The 13,300-nt window shown below is 48.1% G+C and overlaps 1 protein-coding gene across 3 annotated transcripts in view; it reads right to left on the bottom strand.

Moving 5' to 3' along the window:
• Nucleotides 1-13,300, bottom strand: part of Rbms2 (RNA binding motif single stranded interacting protein 2) — a 58,902-nt gene that overhangs the window by 7,945 nt on the left and 37,657 nt on the right. For all 3 annotated transcript variants that reach the window (XM_038314912.2, XM_038314913.2, XM_038314911.2), the window contains 3 exons: nucleotides 10,205-10,263; nucleotides 9,406-9,497; nucleotides 6,381-6,538 (listed from right to left, as the gene is read on the bottom strand). In XM_038314912.2, coding sequence (XP_038170840.1) covers nucleotides 6,381-6,538; nucleotides 9,406-9,497; nucleotides 10,205-10,263 — 309 coding nt within the window. The remainder of the gene's footprint in view (nucleotides 1-6,380; nucleotides 6,539-9,405; nucleotides 9,498-10,204; nucleotides 10,264-13,300) is intronic.

Genomic DNA, 13,300 nt, shown 5'->3' with positions numbered 1-13,300 from the left:
AGAACCCAGGTCCCTAGTCCCATGCATGCTCCAGAAGCTTTATGTGGTACACACATGGAGTTCCTGTCACATGTGTTCATCTCAAGCCAGCTGCATTTCGTTTCTTGTTTGTTTGTTTTGACAGAGTGTGTGTATGCTCCTGGCCGGCCTCGAATCCTCTCAGGATGACTTTGATCCTCCGATGCTCCTGCCTCAGTGCTGCAGTTGCAGAAATGCTCCACCATGTCTGACTTTTACGCAGTACTAAGACTGAGTTAAGGGCCATGCGGCTGCGACAAGCAAACACCTTACTGACTGGGTGCATCCCTGGCCCTTTACTGTAGAATTCCTAAGAGGGCAGATGAGGGGGCTCGGGGGAGAGGCACCTTCCAGCAGGCCCAACGACTTGAGTTCCATTTCTGGAACCCACATGATGTTAGGAGAGAGCCAACTCCTGATGGCTGTCCTCTGACCTCAACACATGCTGTACACACAAACGTGCACACATGTGCACACGAGACAAATTTAAAATTGTTTTCAAGTGGCTACTGAACCATTAAAAGAAAATTTCTCTCGGGGCTGGAGAGATGGCTCAGAGGTTAAGAACACTGGCTGTTCTTCCAGGGGTCCTGAGTTCAATTCCCAGCAACCACATGGTGGCTCACAACCATCTGTAATGAGGTCTGGTGCCCTCTTCTGGCATAGAGGTGTACATGGAGAAGGAGCATTGTATACATAATAAATAAATCTTTAAAAAAAAAAAAAGAAAAAGAAAAAAAAAAGAAAAAAGAAAATTTCTCACTGGGCAGTGGTGGCGCACACCTTTAGTCCCAGCACTCAGGAGGCAGAGCCAGGCAGATCTCTGTGAGTTCGAGGCCAGCCTGGTCTACAAGAGCAACTTCCAGGACAGGCTCCAAAACTACAGAGAAACCCTGTCTTGAAAATAAATAAAAAGTTTCAATTGTTTATTTGAGAAAACTGCACAAGCAATGATTTTGTTAATATTTTTATTTCTGGCAATAATTATCAAGGCCCAATTATCTATGGCATATTGTTATGATTGGCAGTGAAGAGCTCATACGGCCCGTGAGATGGCTCACTGGGTACCACAGCCAAGCTGATGACCTGAATGACCCCAGAACCCACACAGAATTGACTACTGTGAGCTGTCCTCTGGCTTACACCTAAGAGCCAGCTCTCTCCCCAACAGCTGATAGATAGATAGATAGATAGATAGATAGATAGATAGATAGATAGATAGATGATAGGGGCAGGCAGGAGGGCTCACGTTCCTTGGTGACACAAAGGGGAAGGGGACTGAGAAAGAACTGAAGATGTGGGTGCCAGTGTCTGTGCACCACCCAAAGCTGTGAGAACGCTCGGAAGATGTCCGCCTCTACCCCTCAAATGTGCACTGGGTACAGGACCCACAGGCCAGCTCGCGTCACAGTTCCAAAATGGGACCTGGCTTTACGAGCCACGCTAGCTGGGATTTCAGTAGCTCTATCCTCAGGCTGGCAAGATGTTCAGAAGGTCAAGGAGCCTGCGAATCGGATGTCACTTGTGTAAAGTCTAACAACACGAGTTTAATCCCTGGAACCCTCATGGTCAAAGAGGAAAAGTGATCCCTAAAAGTTGTCATGTGACCTGCACCCTCCTGCCATAGCACACCCACACGAAGAGACACACAAGTTCGTGAAATAATAAAATGTAATAAAATATAAATGGATAAACAGACACTGACCCGTCCTTTAGTCCCAGCTACAGGTAAGGTGGGATTCAAAATCCACCTTAGCTACAAAGTAGGGCCAAGGCCAGTCTGGTCAGCGTTTGAGACCCTGTGGAATGGTCAGCTTTGTCAACCGGACACAACCCAGACTCCCTGGGAAGTCTCAGTGTCTCCAGGGGACGGTCTTCAGTTAATTCACATGGGTGGCACCAATTCCCTAAGCAGGGAACCCTAAACCGTGTGAGCAGGCATGAGTTCATTCTGCTGTGGGTTTTGTTTTGTTTAACAAAGTCTCACTATGTAAGCCTTTTTGGTCTGAAACTTACTATACAGATCAGGCCTCATCTCCACCTACTTGCGCCTCTGGAGTGCTGGGTGGAAGCAAGCATCACTGTAGCCAGCTGCTCTCTTGTCTTGACTGTGGGCGTGACTGGACTAGCTGGGTTCTCACCCTGACTTTCTCTAGATGAACCACAACCAAGAACCATGAGCAGAAATAAACGTCTTTCCTAAGTTGTCCTTCGTCGGGGGATTTTATCACAGCAACGAAGACAGAACTGGGACATACTGTCACAAAATGAAAAGTCAAAAGGACGGAGATGTATGTAGCTCTGCGTGCCTAGCATGATCAAAGTCTGGGGTTTTAGCCCTACTGCAAAGAAAACAAACAGGTACAGGTGAGGAGAGAGCCCGCTTGGTAAAGATATGCGTTCAGTCCCCAGCACATGCAGAGAGGCCAGATGTGACGCTGACACCCACATACTGGTGCAAGCATGCCTCATCCTAACCACCCAAAAAGTCCACCCCAAACTGTCTGATTGTGTAATGTGATCGTGTAATGACTTGACATGTTGACTATTTCTTTTGGCATGGAGGAGGAGGTGCTATGCTAACTAAGGGCGCCATGAGCTAAGAGCATCTGCCCTGGAGGACACATGAGCTCAGCATAGGGACCCAAGTCTGTAGTTCCAGAATTTAGGAGGCTGAGGCAAGAGAATCTCAAGTTCAAAGCCAGACTGGGCTTCACAGCAAGACCATAGCATGTTTCAGTTTTTTTTTTTTAAAAATCAAATAGAAATTAAAAAAATAAAAGAAAATGTGTTTCAAAAGCGATGGCCCCAAGCCCAGTGAATTTTCATCTTGTCATATTGGGAATTGCCATTAGGTGGCGCTACTCAGTTTGAGCTTATTAATTTTTTTTCTAACCAAAACCTCTATTAGTTACAAAAGAGGGGGGGACGTGGAGGGATGTTTTGTTCTTTAAGATAGGTCTCATGTTGTCTAAGGGCTCCCTCTCCTCCTGCCTCTCTCTCTCCCAAATGTTAGGGTTACAGGGTGGCCACCATACTCAGTTCATGCCAGTTTCGGAATCACTGACTAAGGGAGTATTCATGAGCAGGCAAAATAACAACACCCAGTTTTGGTTTTTATCTTGAAGACTGGGTCTCCTGTGACCCAAACTGACCTTGAACTTTTATTTACTAGTACATAGTATTCTTCTGTCTGCATGTATGCCTGCAGGCCAGAAGAGGGCACCAGATCTCATAGAGCTCATTATAGATGGTTGTGAGCCACCATATGGCTGCTGGGAATTGAACTTAGGACCAGAGCAGCCAGTGCTCCTAACCTCTTAGCTGTCTCTCTAGTCTGCCCTTAAGCCTCCACGTTTCAAGTGCCCAGATTACAGATCACCGCATACCCATCTTACTCCATGTTGGAGGTCAAACTGGGGCTTCACGCATGCAAGTCAAGCGCTCTATCATCTGAGCAACATCACCTGTTGAGACCTAGGTAGCCCTGGCCAGCTTAATACTCCCTATTCTATCAGATACATGGGCTCTGAACCTGGGGGGGCGTGTGAGCAGGGGATGGGGGGGCTTGGGGACCTGTGAGCAGGGGTTGGAGGATCTGGGGGGAGTGTGAGCAGAGATCAGAGGACTTGGGGAGTGAGCAGGGGATGGGGAGGCTTGGGGGCCTGTGAGCAGGGATCAGAGGACTTGGGGGGCACGTGAGCAGGGGATTGGAGGACTTGGGGGGCATGTGAGCAGGGGATCGGAGGACTCCGGGGACGAGTGAGCAGGGGATGGGGGTTTGGGGGCCTGTGAGGGGGCGCTTGGGGGTCTGTGAGCAGGGATCAGAGGACTTGGGGGGCACGTGAGCAGGGGATTGGAGGACTTGGGGGGCATGTGAGCAGGGGATTGGGGACTTGGGGGGCATGTGAGCAGGGGATAGAGGACTTGGGGAGCATGTGAGCAGGGGATTGGAGGACTTGGGGGATGTGTAAGTAGGGGGTCGGAGGACTTGGGTAGCGTGTGGAGCAGGGGATTGGAAAACCTGGGGTGGGGCGTGTGAGCAAGGGATGGGGGCTTGGGGGAGTCCCTCTTCCTTCCACATGAGTCTGGGGGTCAAACTCAGGTCGGCAGGTGTGTCAGCACTAAGCACCTTTACCTTGCCAGCACGCAAATAAAATCTTAAATTAAATAAAAGCAAATCTGACACAGAAGCAAAAAAAAAAAAAATCAAATGGAAAAAAGAAAGCATATTTAACAAGTGGTGCTGGCATAACTGGATTTCAACATGTAAAAGAATGAAAACAGACCCATATCTATCACCATGCACAAAATTCATGTCCAATTGATCAAAGACCTCAGCATAAACAGCCACACTGAACCTTATAGAAGAGAAAGTGGGAAGTACACTTGAACGCATTGGCACAGGGAACCACTTCCTAAATAGAACCCCAGCAGCACAGACACTGAGAGAAACAATTAATAAATGGGACCTCCTGAAAATGAAAAGCTTCTGTAAAGCAAAGGACACGGTCAACAAGACAAAAAGCCTACAGAATGGGAAAAGATCTTCACTAACCCCACATCAGAGAGAGGGCCGATCTCCAAAATATACAAAGAACTCAAGAAATTGGTCACCAAAAGAACACATAAACCAATAAAAAAAAAAAAATGGAGTACAGACCTAAACAGAGAACTCTCAACAGAGGAATCTAAAATGGCTGAAAGACACTTAAGGAAATGTTCAACATCCTTAGTCATCAGAGAAATGCAAATCAAAACGACTCTAAGATTCCATCTTACACCTGTAAGAATGGCCAAGATCAAAAACACTAATGACAACTTATGCTGGAGAGGTTGTGGGGTAAAGGGAACACTTCTGCATTGCTGGTGGTAATGCAAGCTGGTACAGCCCCTTTGGATGTCAGTGTGGTGATTTTTCAGAAAATTAGGAAACAACCTTCCTCAAGACCCAGTAATGCCAATTTTGGGTATATATCCAAAGGATGCTCAATCATGCCACAAGGACACATGCTCAACTATGTTCATAGCAGCTTTGTTTGTCATAGCCAAAACCTGGAAACAACCTAAATGCCCCTCGACTGAAGAATGGATAAGGAAAATGTGGTACATTTACACAATGAAGAACTACACAGCAGGAAAAAATTAACGACAGCTTGAATTTTGCAGGAAAATGGATGGAGCTGGAAAACATTATTTTGAGTGAGGTAACCCAGACACAGAAAGACAATTATCACATGTACTCACTCATAGGTGATTTTTAAACACAAAGCAAAGAAAGCCAGCCTACAAACCACAATCCCAGAGAACTTAGACAACAATGTGGACACTAAGAGAGACTTACATAAATCTAATCTACATGGGAAGTAGAAAGTAGAAAAAGACAAGATCTCCTTGAGTAAATTGGGAGCATGGGGACCTTGGGGGAGGATTGAAGGGGGGAGGGGAGCAGAGAAAAATGTAGAGCTCAATAAAAATCAATTTAAAAAATTAAAAAATAAAAGCAAATGATTTTCTAAATAGGCTAGGATCAGCTGAAGCTCCTTGACACATGAGCCCAGAAGCGGGCAGAGAACAGGAGCCTCTAAGGCTCAGAAATGTCCTCCATCACGGTGGTTGGCCAATGCTCTGCGATGCACAGCTCCCTAAAGACCTAAAAAGTGGAGCAATCCTTCCTCCCACCCCATCCTACTGACATGAGGATGAAGTCTCCGCACTGTGGTTCATTCTCCGTTAGCAGGAGGCGGCGAGGAAAGCACGGGAACGGGCAGTTGTACGGTGGGGTGGGGCACGCAGGGTGGGGCACGCCTGGAATCCCAGCAACTGGGAGGCAGAGGCACCCGTTCAAGTTACATGTTAGGACCATGTTACACACACACACACACGCACACGCACACACACACACGCACGGTTCACTACCAAGGGTTTAAACAGTTTATTTTTTATTACATTTCATGTATTTATTGTGTGTGCGCACACGCCATTGCATGTGTGGAGGTCAGAGGACAACTTGCTAGTGTCTTTTCTCTCCTACTGTGTGGGTTCCGGGGATCAAACGCAGGTCATCAGGCTTGGTGTAAAGTGCCTTGACTTACTGAGTCACCTTCCTGGTCTTTAGCAGGCATTTTTGACCATTATTTTGGTCCATGTAAGGGGGAAGGGCACTGTGTGTGTGTGTGTGTGTGTGTGTGTGTGTGTGTGTGTGCCTGTCTGTGTGCCTGTCTGTCTGTGTGCCTGTGTCTGCATGTGTGCACCTGTGCACGCGTGTGTGCATGCGTGTGTGCATGTGTGTGTGTGTGTGTGTTGTTTCCTAAGTTCTCTCTCTTTAGTCACCCTTAAAAACGTCTAAAAACGTCTCTTACCTTGCAAAGCCAACTCCCCTGCTGGTCCCACTAGTGTCTCGAAGGATTCGGGTGGAGATAACCTGACCAAATGGCTTCAGCATGCCCTCCAGTTCCTGCTCATCCATCGACAGTGGGAGGTTGGAGATATATAAATTTGTAGGGTCTTGTTCCTGTTGCTATGAACAGGAAAAGTGAAAACCGAGCCTCACATCTTTATCCCCATCCCACCCTCAGGAGCCGGCGGTGATGGTGCACTCAGGAGACAGAGGCAGGCGGATCTCTGTGAGTCTGATGCCAGCCTGGTCTACAGAGTGAGTTCCAGGACAGACAGGACCACACAGAGAAATCCTGTCTCAAGAAACCAAAAATAGGGCTGGAGAGATGGCTCAGTGGTTAAGAGCATTGCCTGCTCTTCCAAAGGTCCTGAGTTCAATTCCCAGCGGTTGCACTTGTTGTATGTTAGATGCTGGGCTAGATTTATGTTTGTTTGCGCTCTCTCTCTCTCTCTCTCTCTCTCTCTTTCTCTCTCTGTGTGTGTGTGTGTGTCTGTCTGTCTGTCTGTCTGTAACACATAGAGAGAGTGAGCATGGTGGCTCACAACCATCTGTAATGAGGTCTGGTGCCCTTTTCTGGCCTGCAGACATACACGCAGACAGAATATTGTATACATAATAAATAAATAAATATTAAAAAAGAAACCAAAAATAAATAACATTTGATAAAAGAAACATTAAGAAGAATCTTAGCTGCTTATAATATCCAATCCTATCATCATGTACCATCTATCTAGCCAAGGAAGAAAAATTACAGTATTTACTATGTCTACTACTGCACAATCAATAATACAAGCCACCAACCATGTCGGTGTCTCTATGAGATCCAGGCAGAGCAAGGCTCCTCTTACCCAGCATCCTGACCAGAGGTTACAGATTCCCTGGGACTGGGCCCGCCTTGCCAACTCCATAGTTCTGAGTAATTTCTCCCCCTTCCTTCTTAGCAGGCTTGTCTGAGTGGGAATACCTGGCCACTTCTGGGTGGAAGGGAGGCAGGAAGGAGAGGAGGAAACAGAAAGGGCCAGGCACACGACTGCTCTGCGCTTTACCTTGAGCCCTAGAGTCCAGTATCCTGGACGCCCAAGGCTAAGGTGAGAGGCTGCGCTTGGGGAGGGGGCGGTGATGGGGCTGAGGTCGGGGAAAGGGCGCGGGTGTTCCCAGAGTATAGTCTGCACAGTGGCCGTTCTGCCCCGGGGGCTGAGTTACAGACAGTCGTGAGCTGCCAAGTGGGTGCTGGGAATTGAATCAGGTCCTCTGGAAGAACAGCCAATGCTCTTAGCCGCTTAGCCTCCAGGGCTGTTTTTGTTTTTTGTTTTTTTGTCTTGTTGTTTTTTCCCATGTATATGCACGTGCGGCCTGTTTTTGAGACAGGGTCTCACTCTGTAGTCCTGGCTGGCCTAGAAGTTGCTGTGCTGCCAAGGATGAACTTGAACTCCTGATCCTTCTGTCTCCCTCTCCCAAGCCCTGTGATCACAGACTTGTTACAAGGCGCCTGTCTCCAGAGCTGTTTTCAAGACTGTGAGTCATCGCGCTGCCTTAGTAGTTCCCAGCAATCTCATTTTCAACTTCTCTTTCCTTCCTTCATTTTTCTTTAAAATGTATTTATTTTTACTTTACATCTGTGGGTGTTTTGCCTGCAGGTATGTCTGTGTACGGTGTGTATGCAGTGTTCATGGCGGCCTGAAGAAGGTATTGGATCCCCTGGAACTGGAGTTAGGATGGTTTTTAAGGTACCAGGTGGGTACTGGGACCTGGACCCAGGTCTTGTGTAAAAGCAATCAGTTCTCCTCTCTCCAGCCTGCCTCCCTCCTTCCTTTTTCCTTCCTTCGTTCCTTTCGAAACTAGTTCTCAGTCTACGTTAGGCTGTCCTGGAACTCTCAGCAATTCTTCTTTGCCTCCCAAGTGCTGGGATCATAGGCCTGAGCCATCACACCTGACTTCATTTTCCTTTAACCATTAGAGAAAAGAACAGCTGTCTTGGGGCTGAGAGATGACTCAGCGGTTAAGAGCACTGGCTGCTCTTCCAGAGGTCCTGGGTTCAATTCCCTGCCCCCGCATGGGGACACACAACTGTCTGTAACTCCAGTTCCAGGAGGAGCTGCCTTACCAGCTCCTTCACAGTATCTGAGATGCCTCAGCAAGGCAGGGGACTGTCCTCCCTTGATGAAGGCTTGTAGCTTTCTAGGGACTGACATAGAAAAAAAAAAAAGAGCGTACAAAATTCTCAGCTCCAGGGAGCTCTACTCAAGAGACACAGTTCTCTTCCTTGCTTGCTCTAGGTCTTCCCTTCCCCACACCTTCCCAGCTCACTCCCTGCCCTGTGGGAGCAGGGGTAGGCCTAGAGCATTCTTCAGAGCCTGAGTTGCGCAGCTGGCTTCTTCAGAGAATGCTGCAAAACTATTACCATCTGTCCCAGGAAAGTGGGGCGGGTGGAGACGGAGGCAGCAAGGGGGCCAAGAGGCCTGGCCTGCCTGTCCGCCACACAAAGGCCAGTCTTCTCCAGCGGCTCAGCCAGATGCTACCAGAAAGATGGCTCTGTGGTCAAGAGAACATTCTGATCTTGCAGAGGACCTGAGTCCAATTACCATCACCTATGTGAGGTAGCTTCAAGCTGTGAGCACACGCGCGCCACGCACACACACACAAACATACAAATGCATATATACACACATATATACAAACACATACAAACGCATACACACACATATATGCATATACAAACACATGCATACACACATACACACATACATATATGCACATATACATACACACATGCATACATACATACACACACATACATGCACATATACACATACATACACACATATATATACACACATATATATACATGCACACATACACACTCATGCACACATGCTGTACAAGCTGTAGATAATTCTTGCTCATCAATTTCATATTTGTAAGCACTGGGAGGCCCCAAACCAGTACTTTGGTGCTGATGGTCACCCTGGAAAGGCAGGTGGTCTTACCTTTGCCATTTGTGCCTGCACACCACTGGCTTTCAGTGCAGTAACAGCCTTCTGTGCCGCTGAGGGACTGTCAAAGTCCACAAAACCATAGCCTGGAACAGGGAAACAGCATCACGGGGAGGTGGGAGGTGTAAGGATGTAGGAGGCCCAGGCTTTTCAGGAGACAGAGGAAGGGTTATGGTCCGTGTAAGTGATGTCGTGGGAGAAAGAGAAATTAAGAGTGTTCAGGCGATTGTCCATGCGACCCCTCACCCAGAGGCTAAGGATGCCAAGGGAAATGGAGCCCTTTCGGTATTTCTGCCTTTCTCCTTCTCATTAAAAACCTAGGGCTTCAGACCTAAGGTATTAAATCCTAGACCTCAGGCACAGCTAAAGGACTCCCATCTTCTGACAGCCCCAGAAATGCCGGGCAGCGAGAAATAGAGCAGAGCAGGAGGAATGGACGAAGCTGCCCTCCCCTACTCTTCCCCCTATTCCAGCTGCACCGGAAATGCTCCAACCCTCCACAGCTACTCAGCACTGGAGAACACCTGTGGGCTGTCCTGTTTACAATGGCAGGGAGAGACAATGTGTCCTGCATCCATCCAGGGAGATTGTGATCCAAGGGAGCTCCAGGCAGTCTTCCGCGGTCAGTCCCTAACAGCTCTTTCAGCTCCGGCTCTGCTCACCCAGGACTCTAAATACCTATCATACCTATCGGTCATAAGGTCCCAAATCCCCAGCTCCTGCCAGGCACCCAGCAGCAGGAGGCAGAGGCGAAGGCTGGACTCCCGCGGTCGCCCGTGGCTGCCCTTCTTACCTTTGCATTTGCTCGTGGTCTTGTCCAGGATGGCCTTGGTGGAGACAATCTTGCCATATCTAAGGGAAAGGAAATCGCAAAGGTCACGATCTGGGGACAGTGGCTAAAGAACAGGTCAAAGTGTCTCAAACAAAACAAAACAAAACAAAACAGGACAGAGAGCCTGGCACGGTGGCACACTCGGGAAGCAAGGCAGGTGGATCTCTGAGTTCAAGGCCAACCTGATCTACAGAGCAAGTTCCAAGACAGCTAGGAATATACAGAGTAACCGTCTGTAAAAACAAAACAAAACAAAACAAAAAGACAAAAATTAATTTAAATTGCCAGGTATATGTCCTTAATCCCAGCACTCGGGAGGCAGAGGAGGGTGGATCTCTGAGTTTGAGGCTAACCTGGTCTACAGAGTGAGTTCCAGGACAGGTTCCAAAGCTACACAGAGAAATCCTGTCTCGAAAAGCAAAACAACAGGGCTGGAGAGATGGCTCAGTGGTTAAGAGCATTGTCTGCTCTTCCAAAGGTCCTGAGTTCAATTCCCAGCAACCACATGGTGGCTCACAACCATCTGTAATGAGGTCTGGTGCCCTCTTCTGGCCTGCAGGCATACAGGCAGACAGAATACTGTATACATAATAAATAAATAAATAAATAAATAAATAGAAAAGCAAAACAACAACAACAAATGTCATTTGTGCAGTAAGTGGTAGCAGAGGCCTTTAACCCCAGCACTCAAAGAACAGAAGCAGGTGAATGAATCTCTGTGAGTTAGTGGACAGCCAGGTTGGTCTATGGAGTTGAGTTCTAGGCCAACCAAACCTATAAAGTTTTTTTGTTTTTTGTTTTTTTTTTTTTTTGGTTTTTCAAGACAGGGTTTCTTCTGTAGCTTTTGGAGACTGTCCCGGAACGAGCTCTTGTAGCCCAGGTTGGCCTGGAACTCAGAGAGATCCTCCTGCCTCTGCCTCCCGAGTGCTGGGATTAAAGGCATGCGCCACCAACACCAGGCTCAACCTATATAGTTTTGTCTATAAAAAAAAAAAAAAAAGCTATTAGGTTCACGGTTTCATGGCAGAGAAGTAGCTCACAGCATGGGAAAGGGAGGGAGGGAAATAGGAACCCCACTCCCCTCCCCTCCCCCTGCACCAGTGAGCATCCTCTCTTTCCCCTTCTATTCCACCCCACCCACCCCCATCTAGGGGAAGGACTCCCTATACTCAGGGAAGATTTCCCTGCTTCCCTGTCACACCCAGGCTGCTGTGGTTTCCATGGGAATGGCCCCATGTCCTGTGGCTGAAAACTTGGTTCCTAGCTGATGACACTGCTTTAGGAGGCGGAGGGGCACTGCATGAACGAGCAGCCGGGACTTTACAGCCTAGCCCCACCTGGCTGCCCTTAGCTTTGCTGATGTCAGTGTGACCAGCCACGGTAGAACGTGTCCTCTTAGACTCTGGCCGGACGGACCCTTCTTTGGGAACTGCTTTATTTTATAGTATTTATCATGGCAAAGAGGAAATTAACTGCTGTCCTGCGCTTTTCAGTCTAATCACAACGATGAGATCAACTGTCGCATTGTCCTTAATAACCCTAGCCCTTCAAAGGCACCAGATGAAATAAAGTCACTATACTACAGTCGTCGTCCCGGTCCCCCCACCCCCTCCCCCGCCCCGTCGTTTGGTTTTTTTGAGACAGGGTTTCTCTGTGTGGCCCTGCCTGTCCTGGAACTCAATTTGTAGAGCAGGCTGGCCTCGAACTCAGAGATCCACCTGCCTCTGCCTCCTGGTGCTGTGATTAAAGTGTGCGCCACCACTACCCAGCTAGCTTCTTGATTCTACTTTTTTTTTTTCAGACAAACACATTCATCTTATTAAAAATAAGAAGATAAGCCAGGTGGTGGTGACGTAGGCCTTCAATCCCAGCTCTTGGGAGGCAGAGGGAGGCGGATCTCTGTAAACTAGAGGCCAGCCTGGTCTACAGAATGAGTTCCAGGGACAGCCAGGGCTACACAGAGAAACCCTGCCTTGAAAACTCCCCCCAAAAGTAATAATAAGCCTTGGCGGTGGTGGCGCACGCCTTTAATCCCAGCACTCGGGAGGCAGAGGCAGGCGGATCTCTGTGAGTTCGAGGCCAGCCTGGTCTACAAGAGCTAGTTCCAGGACAGGCTCCAAAGCTCTGTCTCAAAAAACAAACAAAAATAGATGCTGCAAAGACTGTTCACTGGTTACGAGCACTGGCTGCTTATCTAGAGGACCTCGGTTTAATCCCTAGCATCCAAATGACAGCTCATTACTGTCTGTGACTCAAGTCCCAGGAGATCTGACACGTTCTTCTGGCCTCTGTGGGCACCAGGCATGTATGTGATACACAGACATATATACAGGCAAAACATCCATACACATAAAAAATAAAATTAAAACGAAACGTTTTAAAAATAATGAACCTTTGTTGCTCTGAGCCCCTCTTTCCGGCACCTAGCCGATGTCTTATGTGCGCGCCAGCCTGATCCAAACTGTTCTGGCTCACGTTCCGGCTCTGCTGCCTCTCCGCCCTGTGACCTTGGACAAGTCCTGTTACCTCACCACACAACCTTCTCCCAACATATTTCAGAGCCAGCAGATCACACTGCCTGTGCTCTCTGACCTGGCTTTCCGTCCCTCTGCCGCCTTCACGAATGAGTTAAATCCATCTGTGACCTGCTTTCAGTCTACATTCATGAGGTCTGTGTTTTTCAGCTTTTTGGAAATCCTAGCTGGCAGCAGAGACCCACGCAGCTCTTGGGCTATGTCAGAAGCATCACTAGATGCTGCTACATTCTACTGCAGTGGTGTGAAGATTGCGGACAGGATAGCGGCCACTGCCAAGGTCAAAAGAACAGCAACGGGGGGGGGGGGCGGGGGGCGAACAGACAGACGACGACAGACACACAGACGGGACGAACGAGGAGGGGGGACAGGACAGGGGCTGGAAATGGACGGGACTGCAGTTGGGATGGAAACTAAATGAAAAAATGATGTTATTTAAATTAAAAAAATTTAAAAAAAACAAAAAGAACAAGGGCTGAACAGAAATAGTTGGCAGGAACTAAGTTTGAGACTAAACAAGCAT

This window comes from Arvicola amphibius, chromosome 17, assembly GCF_903992535.2.
Source record: "Arvicola amphibius chromosome 17, mArvAmp1.2, whole genome shotgun sequence".
NCBI lineage: Eukaryota > Metazoa > Chordata > Mammalia > Rodentia > Cricetidae > Arvicola > Arvicola amphibius.
This window is presented reverse-complemented; position numbering and strand designations above follow the sequence as displayed.